The 18,199-nt window shown below is 46.2% G+C and overlaps 1 protein-coding gene across 1 annotated transcript; it reads left to right on the top strand.

Annotated features, from left to right (window-relative positions):
* The first annotated feature begins 12,032 nt into the window (after positions 1–12,032).
* Positions 12,033–17,629, top strand: LOC119456963 ((3R)-3-hydroxyacyl-CoA dehydrogenase). The gene is made up of 4 exons (XM_049669158.1): positions 12,033–12,330; positions 13,222–13,256; positions 13,513–13,706; positions 16,938–17,629. The coding sequence occupies exons 1-4, from the start codon at positions 12,149–12,151 to the stop codon at positions 17,352–17,354; spliced, it is 828 nt and encodes a 275-aa protein (XP_049525115.1). The 5' UTR covers positions 12,033–12,148; the 3' UTR covers positions 17,355–17,629.
* The last annotated feature ends 570 nt before the right edge of the window (positions 17,630–18,199 follow it).

The raw sequence follows: 18,199 nt of genomic DNA, 5'->3' as shown, positions 1-18,199 counted from the left end.
CGGCCGAAGGTGCCGTTCTGGTCGTCGCCGACGTACGGCTCGAAGCAGCCACGAAAGTGGCGGGGTCTTTGCCCGGTGTGTTGGCGCATGTATCTTTCATTATTGTTTTTTAATTATTATTACATTTTTCATAAAGCGATGCCGTTAAGGGGATTTTCGCAGCTGTTTTAGAGCGGCGGTGAAGGCCGCCGGCATGCGGCGGCGTGCAGGGTATCAAATGTAAATGAACGAAGAGTCAAAAACGAAACCTGCGTCGAATTCCCGAATTTATGCTGGGAAATGTAATTTTCAAAGATTATAAAATAAAGGTGACCTTGCGCATACCTTGCTCGTATGGTCAACATATTTCAGCAATCTTGTTTTTAGCCAGTAAGCCTTTAGCTTTGCTTCTGGAGGTCAGCTAAGAGATTGTACGGCTTACGGCGCGCTAAAAGCTGACGGCGTGGTCAGTGTATATATTGAAACATTGGGCAACAGCGCAAACAGACGACCACAAGAAGGGAGACACGTACACACAGCGCTTGTGTGTACGTGTCTCCCTTCTTGTGGGCGTCTGTTTGCGCTGTTGCCCAAAGTTTCAAGATGTACCAACTCGCCCAAAAAGAAGTATTGATGAAGTGTATATATGACGGCCTGGTCAAAGAGCATGGAAGACGTTGTAACAAACGAACATTTAAAGTAAACTGGGGCATTTAATACTTACGTAAACGGATTTTTAGTGATTAGTTATTATTATCATAATGTTTGTCATTCGGAAAATGAGGAATAAAGCAGTAGTAAGTAAAAAGTCCAAAAGAGCAGCGTTCCTCACCATGAAAAAAGTTTTGACTTTGTTATAGGAGGCGAATATTACCACCGCGTCACACTAAACTGAACAGAGCTGAGTCCGTTGCTTAAAGGCGATTACAAACAGAAACCTATACGAGTCCGGTGCAATTAAAGAATTTCTACCCCGAGATATACGCGAGCGATATATGCAAGTCTGCTAGAGCCAACCCTTCAACAGATGTTGTGGAGATGTAAAATATATCAAGATAAAATGGCAGTCTCCCAGGAAAATCTGCGGGCGCGGTGGTCGGCTGCGCTTCTCAGCTCAGAACTTGTGGGGTCTCACATGTGCTCTTGGGACAAAGGAACGACAACACAGTAGTGTAAAGAATCACAAGGGAATTTATTGCTCCTTTCATACACTAATACACGCTAGCCGAATTACTATGCATAGAACATTCGCATGGGCGCGCGACAAATCAAGGCAGTCCGACTCACCGCGACCGGATATCGAGCGAATATGTTCGCCCCATGCTATGACACCATCGCCTAGTCGTTCACGTGTACGGTCATGCGAACGGTGGCGAGTCCGAACGATCCGTGTTCGTCCATACCGATGCTATGCTCCAAGCCTCGCGAGATGGTCTCGCGAAGCGTGGATCGGCGCACGCGTGGAACGTCCGCATCGCTCACCGATTCCAACCCGAAGAAGAAGCGCCTTCGACCTTTCGCTCCCAAGTCACCCCGCCGTGCGGTGGCGTTAGCATCGCGACACTCACGCCATCTCTCGCAATGCGCCGCAACCACTACGACCGCCGCCGGCGCTTAGCTACGCGGAGTAGCCGGATTACAGGTAACGCGAGCTATGCGGGGAAAATAACATCAGAGGACGCGTGAGAGTCGCGCATCCCTACAATTAAACTCCAAGACCAACTTTGGGCCGTCCAGCGAGCCATGGAGGCCGTGCGGGAGCAACATCTCCCAGTGGCCATCTAGGCGGCCCCGGCCCGGGCCTCCCAATCGCCGGATTTCAAATAAAGTTATGTCACTCACTCACTTGTTATGAGAATTTCTGTCACACGAATTACATGAACATTCGTTAGCGTCTTTTCTAAGATGCGGGCATGCAAGCTTTTTTAGAATGACCTCCTAAGACCCCTTGTACAATATATTGCACATTGCCTACAACATTTTTTTTGAAAATTCACTAGGAAGTGATTATGCAAAATATTCACCTGGGTATGAAGTACGGTGCATGTGTAACTATAAAGAAGTGGTTTACTCATCCTTGTCATCCGCTTTCGAGGAATATGGCACTCTATTAATCTAGACCTCTGTGTCGTCCCAGACGGCCGAAAGCAACCTTGAGGTGTTTTTCAATATCACTGAGATTGCGTGAAAATACCAGACGCGACCGCAACATGGCAACGTACTACACGTAGTTCCATCTTCATTTCTGCGTTCAAGCAATGAAATGCAATTTTTACCATAGGAAACATACGGAGATGATGGAGGTAGTTAGTTTTTTTTCATGTTCATAGAGACAGAGTTTTTGGCATCTAATCGTGGTATTAAAATATTAAAAATTGTTTTTCAAGTTCATAACATAACAATTGACAATAAAAACCACCTTGAAGACCGATTATATTCCATTGTTCTCTTCGGGTCTCAAGAGGATAAGGGAAAGTAGACTTCAAATACCAGTGATATTGTACTAAGCAAAATAGAAACAAACACCCACAGAAAAAATATAAGATTAAAACAAGAAAGAAATCGAATTTGATTTGCAAATAGCGCGACAGAAATTTTGTATACTCGTATAAAGCTGTATATGAATCTGTATATGAATGCAAATGGTTGAAATGTACTGGCAAAAAGAATGAATTTGTGAAGTGTCTGCTATATATGTGATTGTATAATGCTATATGTGATTATGTCATTAAGTGTAGCATTTATGAAACCACGGAAAGAATTACAAGCATGTTGGTTGTAACCATGGCATAAAAGATTCAATAAACGTCCCTTTGAAAGCAGTCGTTGCAGTGATGTCGTATCAATCTCGTGAATGTGCTGCTCAACGCTGCTATAACATTACGACCCAACGTTGCCTGTTTATCAAGAAAGAGGACATTAGCAGCATGTAGGCAACGTTATGCACCGACATGTTGGCACATTCAGACAACGTCTCAGCAGTATTTTCCGTTACTTGGGAAGCGACCGTATGTGATGGCGTCATTAAAAACGTACAGGTGGCGTCAGTGATGAGTCATATCTAAAAACAGCCAGCAAACGGGCTCTTAGCACTTCCGATGAATGTGAGAAATCGCTTGTACACTTACGCTATCTTTGATGTATCATTTGTTCAGATTCGCATGCATACCTGCGTACAGGTGGCGTCAGTGATGAGTCATATCTAAAAACAGCCAGCAAACGGGCTCTTAGCACTTCCGATGAATGTGAGAAATCGCTTGTACACTTACGCTATCTTTGATGTATCATTTGTTCAGATTCGCATGCATACCTGCGGAGAATGTTTTTTTTAGACTGTACAGATTAAAAAAAAACTTGTCTGGTTGCAGATAGCACAATTCCAATCCTTGAAATGAATTCTCTCGAAAAGCCAGACAATATTTGCACAAAAAATCGAAATGCATAGACTAATTACCAAAATCTCATTAACAATTTTAGTTAATTAATTTATGGCAGATATCGTAATTCACGAATTTCAGACCGAGTGCTTACAGTTTGCAATCTTTCAGTTGCGAGTAAGCGCCTTGTCCTGTTGTTTCTATCCTGTACTGTCTATCGTTGCGCTTAAAAAGTTTTCGAGATACAGCGTAGATGTCACACGAGCTTCAACGCTGCTTTCATTTTCGTTCACCTCTCACTGTGATAGCCTATGGCGTTTCGTCTGCACTGCACTATTTCCTACACGGTATTTGTCTTTGCCAAGAAAGGTGATCGAGATGCTGTTACCGTAAATGTAATCTGACCTGTGCCGACCCACCTTGGCTTGCACTGGGTGCGAGCGCTCTTTGTCCGTAAGTTTCAGCAAGCGGCCTTGATTACCTCGAGAAATGGCAACGTAATATTTTCAACGTTCGCGCTTTTGCACACCGCACCTTTTCGTTATAACTATTCATAGGGTGACTATGGTTGCACCGTCTGACTTTACATGATTACTTACGAAGCGTATGAACAAGAGCCGAAGGACAAGAAGAACAAATAGTGGGCGATACCTCGAAGTGGCCTCTTCCTGCACCACAAATGACAAGAACAACAGAGAGCAAACGCTACTTTGTGTTCTTGCATGTTCCTGTGCACGGATGGATGTTAGGCGATTGTTCCACTTCGACGGAAATTAGGAGCCGCCTAGTTTGCTGTGTGTGTGTTTGAATCGCTAACCACAGCCTTACCGATTGCGCTTCGAGATAAATGCAGGGCCTTCTGCCTTTTTCTGCCATCAGAAGTTCCTCTTGAAACTACAGCACCTTTAGCAACCCTCTTTCCTCACATCCCAGGGATGCGCTGCACTAGAAGCCATCGTGTAGCACTCTCAGTTGCGTCGGAAGGCGTTCCATTTAACACGATTCACATTATTGGTGCTTTTCGCTCACGCCCGTGGTTTGATCCCATATCACCGAGCGACTTTCTTTTGTCAGCTTGTAAATAATAAACAGGCGATGTTATACCACATCTGAACCACCTTTGTGATGTTGAAATAGGATACCGCTGAGAGGCTCTAACCTTTATCGCAAATCTTTGAGCACGCACGTAAGCAGGTACAATTGTGAACGCACGTTTGCCATTCTTATTGCGGCGCCGACCGCAACTTTCACGTGCGCGCTTCGAAGTTTCCGGGTTTTGACAGTTGTTGTGAGGCACTTTCTGGGACTTGTGTGCAGGCGACGTCAAGCATCAAGCTATGTACGTGCACGTCGGCGACTCTTCGTCCATGCAGCAGTTATTTAATGCTATCAGGAACACGTTCTAGGAGCCACTGAGTATTGTCGTGAACTCCGCCGGAGTACTTCGCTCGGCTCCAATCCTCGAGTGTACCGACGAGCTGTTCGATGACGCCATCAGAGTTAACCTGAGGGTGAGCCTTTATAATGCCGAAAACTGCGCTTCAGGTGATGCTTCAGGGAAGGTACTGCTTGGAGCATCGATTATATGTCATTTTTGCAATGAAGGAGGCAATATAAACGTCATAGTTGTATCTCATCTTCGGCAATATAAGCAGTTTCTTAAATGAGTCTTATTTGTTCTCCCCTTCCCTTCCCCCTTCCACCCCTGCCCAATGTAATGCCCCCTCAGGCATACCTAAATAAGCCCAAAGCTGTTGTTGGGGGAGTTATCACAGTGTCACATGTTTGCCGCAGGCAGGAAAACAGCAGCCATCTGTGCGCATATTGTCCGTGAGGGCTCTTCTTTTTAACATTATTGCTATAGGCCGAGCGAACAAAAAAAAGTTTTAAAAATTTGCTGGCGCAGTTGGTACTTGCTGAAGGATATAACTGCCGCTGATATGGCGCATACAGGAACATAGCGGCAAAAGCAACATAGGCAACGGTGCTGGGGCCGCCGTCTCTTTACCTCTGCACTTGCCCCATTTAACAGCATGCAGTTATGTCCTTCAGGCAAAGCACAGATGTGTGAGTACGTTGTACATTTATAGCTGCAATGGCGAATATGAGCACGTTGTACTCCTACCCTCGATTGTACACGTAAAGTAAACCCCATTTCCTTTTGAATAAAAATTGGGGCATTGGCTACAAAAGCTTCGCGATTAGACCGCAAACTTTGGCGGTCGTCGCACTTCCTGCTATAATCGGTAGGCCACCCTGTGCAGGCCACGCAGGAAATATCGTCTCGATGTAAATTGTGTCCAAGCTTGGCCCCTAACTCCACAAAACTAAGTGGGTGCACTTCAGCCTGCTTCCTTCCTGTGGCAGCTCGGCGCAACAAACGCGCATTATATTTTTAAGGCGAATAGGTTTCTTTGGCTCTTCGGGTCATTTTTGTGGTGGGTCGGTGGTCTGTCGATGACCGGACTCAGCAAGAAAAACGCTTCCTCGCTATCTCTCTCTCTCTCTCTCTCTTGTTTTGTCTCTGTTCGTAGCATTATTTGCTGGGCAGTTGAGTGCTTACGTTGAGACCGGCAATATGTGTCACCAAACGCATAGTGCCAGGCGCCCTTCTCTGTCCGTCATGCATGGATATAGCGACATTACTGCCGTTACCGTGTGCACTATGGGTGTAGCGATGCCAGTATCAGCCCGTGAGCCTATAGGCACGCCTGAACGTTGTGCGGTCTCACACGTGCTCTTGGGACAAAGGAACGACAACACAGTAGAGTAAACAATCAAAAGGGCATTTATTGCACCTTTCATGCACGAATGCACGCTAGCCGAATTACTACGCATAGAACATTCACATGGCTGCGCGACAAATCAAGGAAGTCCGACTCACAGCGACCGGATAGAGAGCGAATATGTTCGCCCGCATGCTAAACACAAACGCCTAATCGTTCACGTGCACGGTCACGTGAACGGTGACGCGTTTGAGCGGTCCGTGTTTGTCCATACCGGTTTCCTGCTCCTAGCCTCTCGAGACGGTCTCGCGAAGCGTGGATCGGCGCACGCGCGGAACGTCCGCATCGCTCACCGACCCCACGTCCAAGAGGAAGCGCCTTCTCCCTTTTGCGCCCGCCACCGTTAGGTAGCGTTAGCCGCGCAACACTAGCGTCCTGCTACATTAACATGCAGGGTGGTCGCAAGCAGGAAAAATGGCTGGAAATTCAAACGCAACTGAATGATGAAGCGATTAGCGTGTGCAGCCTTGACCGAAACGCATCTACGAGATTTGGAGCAGCCGCCTGTTATTGACAACTTTGTATGGGAAGGGTGCAACAGAATGACCGGGTCAAGGAAAGGCGGAGGCGTAGGCGTACTAATTAGGCGAGGTCTGAAGTGGCGAAGGGTAAACGAGACATGTAAAGAGCATTTATGGATTAGTGGTACATGGCAAGGTAAAAAGACGTGGCTGGGAGTAGCTTACCTATGGACAGGTAGTTACAGCAGAGAAAAAAATAAGGAATTGGTCGATTGCATTAGAAGCGATATTAATGAGTTCAGTAAATCGGGCCAGGTGATATTAGTGGGAGATGTGAACGCGCACATGGACGATTTAGACGGATATACTGATTACAACGGCTCTCTAGTGCTGGATTTGTGTGATTAACAGAACCTTATAGTAGTTAACAGGGAGAATAAGTGTCATGGACAGGTAACGTGGCAATGCGGAAACAGACAGTCATGTATCGACTACGCTTTAGTCTCAGAAATGGTCTACGAACAACTAGACCAAATGATAATAGACGAAAATGGAAAAAAATAGCCTGGGAAGCGATCATAGACGTTTAGCATTAAAGTTTGGGCGAGATACCAGCGCAGAACATGAACCAATAGCCTCAGAGTTTTTAAAAATGAATGACGAGCAAATAACAGAGATCGCAAACAACATAGAGAAGAAAATTGAGGCTTTTCCTACAGCAGTCTGGGAATATAAGGAACTGGTGGAGGTTATGCAGCACGAAATAAGGCGGACACGGCAAAACAATTGTTGGATTGGAAAGAGGAAACCATGTAAGTGGTGGAACAAGGAAATTAAACAAGCTATAGAAGAGCGTAAAGAGGCATCTAGGGTTCACCGAGAAGCCAAAAAGTTGGGATTACAAGAAGAAGAGGTGCTCCTTAGATGGAATACATACCGAGAAAAGAAAAGGGTTGCGAGTGAGCTCGCGCAAGAGAAAATTAAATGCGCAAGTGAACGTTGGGTGCATAACATTCACGAAAGAGACAAAGGCGCCCCAAAAAGATTCTGGAACCATATAAAAGCACTCGGAGCTCCAACTAGAAACTCGCAAACGGCTATAAGGGATGAAGACGGTAACATCTATGAAGGCGATGATGCGCTGCGGTACATCACAGACGTTATCAGGCATAACTTCGGCACGAGAAAAAGCGTAGTTCAGACAACAGATCCAGCAACAACAAAGAGGCCTGAGAGATCAAAATTTAGCATAGAAAGCTTTTATTGGAAAAAGGCAGCAGAAAATGTCCCTAACAAAACGGCCGCAGGACCCGATGAAATCCCAATACAGCTAATCAAAAACCTCGGTCCAAAAAGCAAGGCACTGCTGACAAATGCCATAGAGCAAGTGATTAGAACAAAGAATATTCCCGTTGGATGGCGTGAAAGCAAGATGAATCTCATCTACAAAGGCAAAGGAGATAAGGATAAGACGAGCTCGTACAGGCCAGTTACAGTAACGTCGGTGATATATAGAATGGCAATGCAAGCGATAAAATTAGAACTGTCGAAGTGGGTGGAGGAAAACGGTGTATTGGGAGCACTACAGAATGGGTTCAGGCCAGGCAGACGCTTAGAAGACAATATGTTTGTACTAACTCAGTGCATAGAGATTTCAGTAGCTCAGAAAAGACCTTTATGGATAGCATTTCTAGATATTAAAGGAGCTTATGACAACGTAGACAGGGAATTGTTGTGGGATATTCTTCAATACGAAGGCATAGATGACGATTTCGTGGAGCTGCTGAGGGAGATATATCGAGACAACCAAGTACAAGAGGCATGGGAAGGCCAAAAATGAAATGAAATAGTGGGAATTCACCAAGGATTGAAGCAAGGATGCCCTCTGTCACCATTGTTGTTTATGCTTTACGTCAAGGGCATAGAAAGACGACTGGAAAACAGCGAATTAGGTTTTGATTTATACTACATGCGTAATGGACAAATGGTGCAACAGAAGGTCCCTGGACTGATGTACGCAGACGACATTGTGCTACTAGCGGACAATAAAAAAGATTTACAGATACTTTCGAATATCTCTGGGAACGCAGCGACAAATCTAGGCCTTAAGTTTAGCACAGAGAAATCAGGGATTATGATATTTAATGAACACGCGAGTAACTTCGTGGTGTCAATTCAACAGCAAGTAATACCCATAGTGAAGCAATATAAGTACCTCAGCGTACACATAAACGAAGGAAAGAATTACTCAAGCAACCACCAAGATAATCTGAAAATAAAGGGGAAGCGGAATGCAGCAATAATGAAACACAGAGCACTGTGGGGCCACAATAAGTATGAGGTGGTGCGTGGAATCTGGAAAGGAGTAATGGTGCCAGCGCTAACATTCGCAAATGCCATTATATGCTTAAAATCGGATATATTGGCGGGTTTGTAAGTTAACCAAAGATCAGTAGGCCGGTTGGCTTTGGGAGCACTTTTAAAGGCCTCTTTTGAAGTCAGAGAAGCACAAAGCAAAATTAGTTTTGAAGCAAGGCTCAGGAACATGAATGAAAATAAATGGGCGGCTAAAGTGCACAAGTATCTCTACATGAAAAGCGTGGACACAGAATGGAGGAAGAGGTCAAGGAAGTTTGCAACCAAGTACAGGATAATCGAAACTGTAAATAGACAACCAGGGGTCATCAGGAAGAAAGTGAGAGAAATAGAGACCGTGAATTGGATGCAAAGAATGGAAACAAAAAGGACAATGGAGATTTACAAGAATGAGAAGAAAGAAATTAGAAGGGAAAATCTGTACGATAACACAAAGGGCAGTGTCTTGCTATTTGAGGCTCGAGCCGGTTGTCCTAAGGACGAAAACATATCGGAACAAATATTCGGAACTAGATGAGACATGTGTATGCTGCAGTAAAGATCCAGAGACCACTCAGCACATCCTAATGGAATGCGACGGGATCCACCCAGCGAGAACCGTAGGTAACGTGCAACTCCCAGAAGCGCTTGGGTTTAAAGTGGAAGGAAACATAAACAGATCAGCCGTAGAGATCAGCAAGAGAGGATTAGAGTACTGGTGGAAAAAAAGCAGGGAAAAGATGGATACGACCTGATCTCTTAAAATCATAGGCAGCGGTACAAGGTAAATTTTTGAAAAATAAAAATAATGAGAAGTATACAAAAATGCTAGATAAAGAACATGTATAGTACACCTGATTAAATCAAGCAGGCTAGGTGACTATTTGTCGCCACCCCGTTTCAAAGGGGATGCCAATAAATCATCATCATCATCACAATAGCGCCATTTCTCGCAGTACGCCGCCACCGTAAAGCCACGCGGCGAAGCCGGATTACAGGAGACGGGAGCCATGCGGGGAAAACCACATCAGGAGACGCGTGAGAGTCGCGCATCCCACAAGGTCGGTCGGTCGGTCGGTCGGTCGGTCGGTCGGTCGGTCGGTCGGTCGGTCGGTCGGTCGGTCGGTCGGTCGGTCGGTCGGTCGGTCGGTCGGTCGGTCGGTCGGTCGGTCGGTCGGTCGGTCGGTCGGTCGGTCGGTCGGTCGGTCGGTCGGTCGGTCGGTCGGTCGGTCGGTCGGTCGGTCGGTCGGTCGGTCGGTCGGTCGGTCGGTCGGTCGGTCGGTCGGTCGGTCGGTCGGTCGGTCGGTCGGTCGGTCGGTCGGTCGGTCGGTCGGTCGGTCGGTCGGTCGGTCGGTCGGTCGGTCGGTCGGTCGGTCGGTCGGTCGGTCGGTCGGTCGGTCGGTCGGTCGGTCGGTCGGTCGGTCGGTCGGTCGGTCGGTCGGTCGGTCGGTCGGTCGGTCGGTTTGTCTAAATAACCGTTTTCCCACAACCTGGGTCAATGGGTCGAATGGCTAGTGCATCGGGCTGCTGTGCTGAAGGAGAGAGAGAGAGAAAGACGTTAAATAAATAAAAAAATAGAAAATTGTACATGAATGAAAAGGAACAGGGCTAAAAACCAACCGTCAGACCAACTCGGGTCACTGCGTATGTGGCACTGTGTACCTATATGTGCTGCTCTTCAACGAACCTATTTGACGCCGACTTGAAGCCCTGAGTATGTGCGACTCGGTTTGTGCCGTTCTTCTGCAAAGCTCATTGACGTTCATTTGGGTCACTATGTATGTGCCACTCCGTATGTGCCGCTCTACAATGACACAAATAATCCTTTAAATTTCGGCGATGTTCGGCGGCACCGATCCCGTGCCGCGCGCGCGGACCTTACGGCGGCGCCCCTATGTGGCACACCGTGTGCACCAAGAAGCGCGACTGGGGATCCCGGCTGCCTACACATTTCGGCGTTGGAAATGTGGTGTGTGGGTGCATTGATTTAATCCTAATCGCATTACCGTCGACATTCACCGTGAGAGGGCTTCGGCCAGATTTGCTTTTCACCCCTGGCAAAACGTCGCATTAGTCTTGCAGATTCATCGCTGCCTCCACGTCGCCTATACCGTGAGGCCATGTGGACATGTGTTTACATATAAGCAGAAGGTGTAAACGGTTATACATGTCAGTAATAAAATATAATTGCACGCATCATGTGCCTTTTAATACGATTAGCATTCTTAGGGTACCTCACACACTTTCCGGGGTTGGTGCGCCCGGTCCGTCTGTTCATGGTCTCTAACGGTTTTCCCGCCAATTCGGGTCACTGGTAGACCATGGTCTAGTGGTTAGAGCCCCGGGATAGAGCGCTGAGGAAACCGGGTACGAATCCAGTCGCCTGGCCAACGTTGGTCATGGGCATGATACATTCGATATGTGCCCTCTTCAATGAACGTACCTCAAACAAGACGGCCACGAAAATATTGTCCAGTGGTAATTATTTACCTGGCAATTGCGGGTTCAGTAGAAATGATCACACAGACAAAACCGCCCGAGTGTCACATCAGGAAGAACACAGCGTTACCATTCCTCTTTCCAGGACAGACGTCGCAAAGTGCACCCGCTTACATGAACTAAGCCCTTCGCTCCACATTAACGTCGACAATCATCGAGATACGGAATTTTTTGTATAGCCTTTAACTAAATCGATTCAAGAAAACTTCGCTTAACTTTAATTCTAACAAGTTCCTTGGATCTGTTGTAATATCTTTATTCTACGAAGAATTAAGTTTTCTCTTGATGGTCCGTCTCATCAAGAAAAAAACATGCTCTTTTATAGACTCCAGTGCATCGATGCGATAAAATTGGAGTTCAGCGCCTTGTTTCATTACCGAGCACAAAAAAAGTATATTGACTCAAAAGCCACTTTCGCACAGGATACAGCGGGTTGCATCAGTTATTTCTGTAGTGTCATTGCGACAGAACACGTGAACGGATGTGCAGAGTGCTTCATCCTGTTATTTCTTGTTTTACCATAAAGTCTATTCTTTCCCGTTAATGGCAGTTCTTACCGACCTTGCAGCCACATATATAATGCTTGCCTGTTTAAGTTAAAATCTCATTAAGTCCGCTGATAGGCTCTGGGAGACAAGAAGTCGGCGCTGTTAACCCGTCTATTTTATTTCCAACCTATAGTTAGGCCACGATGGCTCCAGCAGTCACGTCGTTGAATGGACGCCTGGCTTTGGTGACGGGGGGCGCTAGCGGCATTGGCGAAGCGGTCTGCCGCGCCCTGGCTTCCGAAGGTGCCACTGTGGTGATTGCCGACAGGCAGCTGGAGAGCGCCAGGAGAGTGGCCCAGTCTTTACCAGGTGAGTCGGAGTTATTGTCTGTCGAATATTTTCAGCACGCTTCATTCTTATGTTGCTGGACATTATGAAGGCGCTCCACGAAACCTCGTTACATTGCGGTAAAACAGAGTCAAATGTAAAAAAAAAAGCCATGCCGACCATTTGAAGATAGAAGACAAGCAAAGACGTTTCGGCTGTCCTGAGGATCCCACGTTCAGTTTTGCTTTGTTTTCTTTTGTTTTGAATAAGAAGGCGACGCTGGCCATGTAAAGAAACAAGGTACGTGTTTAGAAAGCAATTCGCACGCTCCAGCGGCTCTTGAGCGCGCCGAGCAGCCGATCCGATTACAGCGCTAGCTAAGGCAGCGCGAGTGACAAATTGCGGTTACGAACGAAAAGATTCCCGAACAGAGCGCTAAAGGAAGAGATCTCCTACGGATTTCTTGCCAGCACTAAAGATGACAAAATTCGGGTGATGATTTACGTGAGTAAGCATAAACAAGGTGTCGCAGTCATCCTTAAATTACGGGAATTTCCATTGTATTGCTTTAGTGTCAGAACAATGAGCAAGACTCCTGCAGGGAAGCCGAAACATCTGTCCTCGTTTTATAGGTTGGTACCCACTACCCGTAAATAAAGGGATGAGAATATGCGGCTTCATCAGAATGTTTTTATGGCCTAGGTAGAGTAGGTTTGGCGGCGCACGTTAAGTTCACTGGTATTATTTGCGGGTAGCATTTTAGGCGTTTAAGTATTGTTTTGGTTTTACATGAAGAAAAAGCAGGTTCTCGGTCGTCTTATTGCATAGGGATAAATTCTGAGTTATATTGTTTTCCCTTTGTCTTTCGTGGCTACAAAATTGCCTTCCTGAGACCATCGGGTTCCATTTATATAGGTTATATTAATTAAAGTAAATGGTGCCCTTTCAGAGGAGATTGCGAGTACAGCCATGGGCGGATCCAGGGTAAGAATATGGGGGAGAGGTAGGGAGGTTTCAAGACGGTACTGAACACTTGGTGGTGGAGGAGGAAGGAGAGGGTACGGAAGGATGACACTGCGGTTGACGGTGGTCTGTTGTGTTTTCACAATAGCACGCACCCCAGCGCGCTCATTTTTCCTCATCGCACCAGATTTGAATAACCGAATTACCACTTATTCTCGCTCTGCATCTTATGATCAGTTCTCTTCCACATATGCCTAACCTCAGTCATGCTCCACAGGTGAGGCCGAGCATCATACCGTGTACGCAGACGTCAGCGACTCGTCCTCGGTGGAGCAGTTGTTCGCTGACATCAGGAGCAAGTTCTCGCAACCGCTGAGTATAGTCGTCAACTGCGCCGGTATCTTGCTCTCGGCGCCGATCACCGACTGCAGCGACGAACTCTTCGATGACGTCATCAGGGTGAATCTTAGGGTAAGATAGCAACAGCCGCATTTGTAGGGAAATACTAGACTGCTTCATTGTGATATGTGGTTACTGAAATGAGCTGAAAGCGTCACCTTCTCTTCTTCATGCATAGGCTGCAGTGTAACAGAAACTGTGGTGAAACGCAGCTGGAGAGAGAAACAAATATTTACACTTTCGCTGCATCAACTGCACTAGGCGTTCGCAATATCTTTCAAAAGCATGTAGACCACATAAAGCGTCGCAAAACATTCGCCACTGAAGGAGGCTACGGCTAATCCTGAGGTGCTACAGGTGCTTTAGTGAGATCCGGTTGCCATCATTATGAGTCTAATTGAAGCGGTCAGTATACCTAAAATCCCCATATCTGTATCTGAAGCTAACCGATCGTCTTGCGGTGGGCTTATATTGCCCTTTTATATTACCGCAAGATACATATATAACCAACTTGTAGAATAATAAAGGTGGCGATGCTAACCTACTCAGCTCGAAAAATTGTCCTTCTCTGGTAAAAGTGCATTCGCAATGAAGAAATCAGATCATTTTGAAGGACAAGATGCGTACGACTTTTTAATTTCATAACGACACAAGCGAAAGAATACGCGTCAAGCTTGAGAAGCGTTTTCAGAGCATCTCCTGGTTAACGAAGTGTGGAAATCTCAAAGATTAGAATCACTGATACATATGCATAGTAGTGATGCAATTAACGTTACAGGGTTTCACAGAAAGATAACTTTCCAGGATTTTCCTAAAAAAAATAAGAGAACGAAGAGGTATTCTGATCAGGCGGTTTGAGACTGAGCTTAACGAAAAAGCAAGAAAACAATCCAGATAACGAGACCAACAAACGGAAGTGCACGAAATACGAAGGGCAAGATTATGGCAATGCACTTCACGCCCACTACTTGTTATTTTTGTTATTTTTTATTTTCTCTGGTGTCTTTCCTCCATTGTTTCCTTAGCTTTATTATGAGCACACTTGATGTCACCGAACACCATCCGATTCCTGAACAATTTATAGGCGTATTCTTGCGTTAAGTTCGAATGAAATAAACCATTCCTCTTCTCTGAAGCACCGGCAAAGGTTGACATAAATCGTACCTACATGGGAACTCAGTCTTAGGACACCCTCTGTTCGATATTTTCCTCAATTTGTTATTCAGATGTCTGTCAGTGATGATGCAAATTATGTACAGACATTGAAAGAAAGTACAGGACACATGTAGGTAAAATTGAAATCGCTACCGCAGTGTTAGGGCCCCTTTCCAACAGCTCACAAAAAAAAAAGACGGCTGAAACAAATGTCCAAATTCGGATGAATTTTTTATGTTTAGTCTACACCATAGATTCGAAATGAGCAGCTCACTTCACTGCTGTCGCCTAAAGAGCTAGTACTTACGGAAAAAGAGCTGCTACTGCTTACGGAAAAACGCCTTCAGACGAGAAGAACCTGTATAATGTTTGCGCCACCTTGCTCCTGGCACTGAAGTGCTTGTACTTGCTCAACTTGGAGCTAGCAGTGGAGTTCTTTTATTTAGATAAGACCGCCCTTTTTTTTTTGCGCACAACAGACTGGAGCTTCAGAAAATAAGACGGTAGAGGAATCGAGATGTACACTAATGTTTTCTTTTTCTTCCTCACAGCAATGAGCACAGTTTTATAAGAACATCATGTTTGTCTCACGGTGTAGTTAGTTCCTTACAACTTTGTGGCTCCACGGATGTAATAAGTCCGCACATATCAAACAGATCAAACAAGCGTCATGTCACCATTTCTAACTTCTTTACTCTTCTCTTGTATCCCCCCGCTCCCTCCGATGTTCTCAGACTTCTCTTTCGGTACGCTTCACTCTTACTTAAAAGGAACAAAATTCAAGCTTTATACTGATCACGAAGCACTGACAGCAACTTTTGAAGTTGGCGGAACTTAAAGGAAAAATTGCACGCTGGGTGAACGAGCTTCAGCAGTTTGACTTTGAAGTCAGTCATCGCCCGGGAGCTTCCATGAAAGACGCTGATGCTAGGCCGAGGTTGGCGGTGACCCCTGTTTCAGTTCACCAAGAAGCAATAAACGCCGCTAAACTTTGCGAATGAACTAAAGAACTCCAGCCTACAGGGAAAGTTGCAGTGCCTCCCACACTTATGTCGAAAATCTTGGATCGCTACCGTAATAGCCCTCACTCAGGTGGACATTATGGGTTTTGAAGAACCTACATGAAGCTCACGAAGCGATTTACGTGGCCTCATGAAACGAGACGCGAAGATGTATGTGCAATCATGTCAAGAATGTCAACTGAATAAGGTGAAATTCAAACAACCAACTCAACAAATTACATTGCCGAGATACTCAGGGACACCATTCGAAGTTGCCCACCGAGACTTCGCCGAACTCCGCAAGAAGTCGGAAGGTACGAAGAAAACGCACGCGTTCCTTGTGTGCGTGGATGAGTGCACAAGGATGGTAGCAGCGAAGCCAGGAAGCGAGGGCGCCAACAGCGTGATCTCATTCCTCAACCGCAAAATGTTTGACAGCGGGAAAGTTTTGGTATCGGATAATGGTCCAGCCTTCCCAAGCCACAAACTGCAGGAATGGGCACAACGACGAGGATTAACACTGGGATTCACTGCCCCGTACCATCGAGCAGCTAATGGATTGGCGGAACGAACTATTCGGACCTGAAGCAATATATCAGCATGTACCCAAGTTTCCCGAGATGGTAAAGCTTACAGAAACAAGAAGGAGAGCCAAGCGAAATACCATGAACGAATGACAGGAAATTTCGATAAGAAGCAAAACACAACGTTACCAGCGCTGGAGCTAGGTAGGAGACATGGTTCTCGTGAGAAAGGGACTATCAAACACTGGCTCTGTCTATAAAGGACCGTATCGTGTCGTGAAAACCGCAAGTCAGCAAGGCAATTTAAAAACTGTCTGGTATATCGGCGCGAACGGAAATGAAGAGTCGGCTTCCATAGCAAATGTGTTTAAATACCATCCCAGGAAGGATGAATAAAAAAGGCGGGGGAAGTGAAGCGCCTGAAAGAGAAGCAGTCTGAGAACATCGGAGGGAGCGGGGGATAGCAGAGAAGAATAAAGAAGTTACAAATGGCGACATGACGCTTGTTTGATCTGTTTGATATGTTCGGGCTTATTACAATGGAAGTTAAGAAAATCACGAAAATCGAGAGCCAGAGACAATCGTATAACGGCACAAACACATGCTGTTTCTCGCCTTTCCAGGGCACCTTTCTGGTGAATCGGGGAGCCAGCCGCGATATGCTGCGCTCCGGTATACCACTGCCCCAAGGTGGAGCGGCCATCGTGAATGTAGCCAGTATCACGGCCAACAGTGGCTGGTACCACAACTGTGCGTATGCCGCTTCCAAGGCCGGGGTCGTGGCTCTCACCAAGTCCGCTGCGCAAGAATTAGCGGCTCACGGTATTCGCTGCAACGCCGTGCTGCCCGCCATGACAGACACGCCCATGTCAGCCAGCGCTGGCGAAAGCCACAAAGCCATGGCCGTTGCTAGGATACCACTCAAGAGGGTCGCTCAGCCGTGGGAGGTAGCAGAGGCTGTCAAATTCCTTTGTTCACCGACTGCTAGTTCCTTTATTACGGGAACAACACTCGAGGTCACTGGAGGTTTCGGCATGTGATTACACTTGGTCGTGCCACATTGAGCGTGCGCTCAGGCCAAATTCACGTGTCTGTTTTGTTCCCCTATCTTTCCCTGTTTTCTCTGTTACGCGCTTGTCTGTATTGAATTTCCGCGAACGTTTGTTCTATCTTCAGCATGAAGAAGACGCAGACGTGGCTGTAATCATGTATATGAATAAAGCAAGAGTGCTAACGTACTGTTCAGTTCAGCTCCTCTGCTGCTGCCCAAATGCAAAAGGGTGGCTGCTTGGGCTGGTTGGTGAAACATTGTTTAAACAAGGAAAAAAACATTTTAGTGCGCAATTCGCAGGAAGGAAAAGGAAGGAAAAAGGAGGAAGGCAGGCAGGAAGGAAGGAAGGAAGGAAGGAAGGAAGGAAGGAAGAAAGGAAGAAAGAAAGAAAGAAAGAAAGAAAGAAAGAAAGGAAGGAAGGAAGGAAGGCAGGAAGAAAGAAAGAAAGAGGAGAAAGGAAGAAAGAAAGAAAGGAAGGAAGGAAGGAAGGAAGGAAGGAAGGAAGGAAGGAAGGAAGGCAGGCAGGAAGAGGAAGCGACAGGGCAGAGTGCACACTAACAACCTAGTTTATTGCTCAGATAGTGGGAATATAAGTACAGACGGAATGGGGGGAAAGTAGGGGGTGAAATAACTGCGTAAGCACATGTGCAAGAACAGACATCCTCTCAAGAGATACCGATACTCATTATATAAGAAGCTAATTCAATGTGCACTCACTCATTTATTTTCCCCTGCCTCGCGAATAAAAAGGCCTCGTGAATTGCACATGCTCTTTGGCCACAACTTGGCAATCTTCAAAACCAGGGGTGTACTTGTACTTGGAACACTCACTTG

Source organism: Dermacentor silvarum, chromosome 6 (assembly GCF_013339745.2).
Source record: "Dermacentor silvarum isolate Dsil-2018 chromosome 6, BIME_Dsil_1.4, whole genome shotgun sequence".
Classification (NCBI taxonomy): Eukaryota; Metazoa; Arthropoda; class Arachnida; order Ixodida; family Ixodidae; genus Dermacentor; species Dermacentor silvarum.
The sequence above is the reverse complement of the archived record's forward strand: the minus strand, read 5'-3'. Positions and strand labels throughout refer to the sequence as shown.

Excerpts from the sequence above, each read along its gene's own strand:
- LOC119456963 (XM_049669158.1), top strand. The coding sequence starts at position 12,149 with ATGGCTCCAGCAGTCACGTCGTTGAATGGACGCCTGGCTTTGGTGACG. Across the intron at positions 12,331-13,221 it reads CCAGGTGAGTCGGAGTTATT|AGGAGATTGCGAGTACAGCC; the intron begins GTCTGTCGAATA and ends GTGCCCTTTCAG. Across the intron at positions 13,707-16,937 it reads TCATCAGGGTGAATCTTAGG|GGCACCTTTCTGGTGAATCG; the intron begins GTAAGATAGCAA and ends TCGCCTTTCCAG.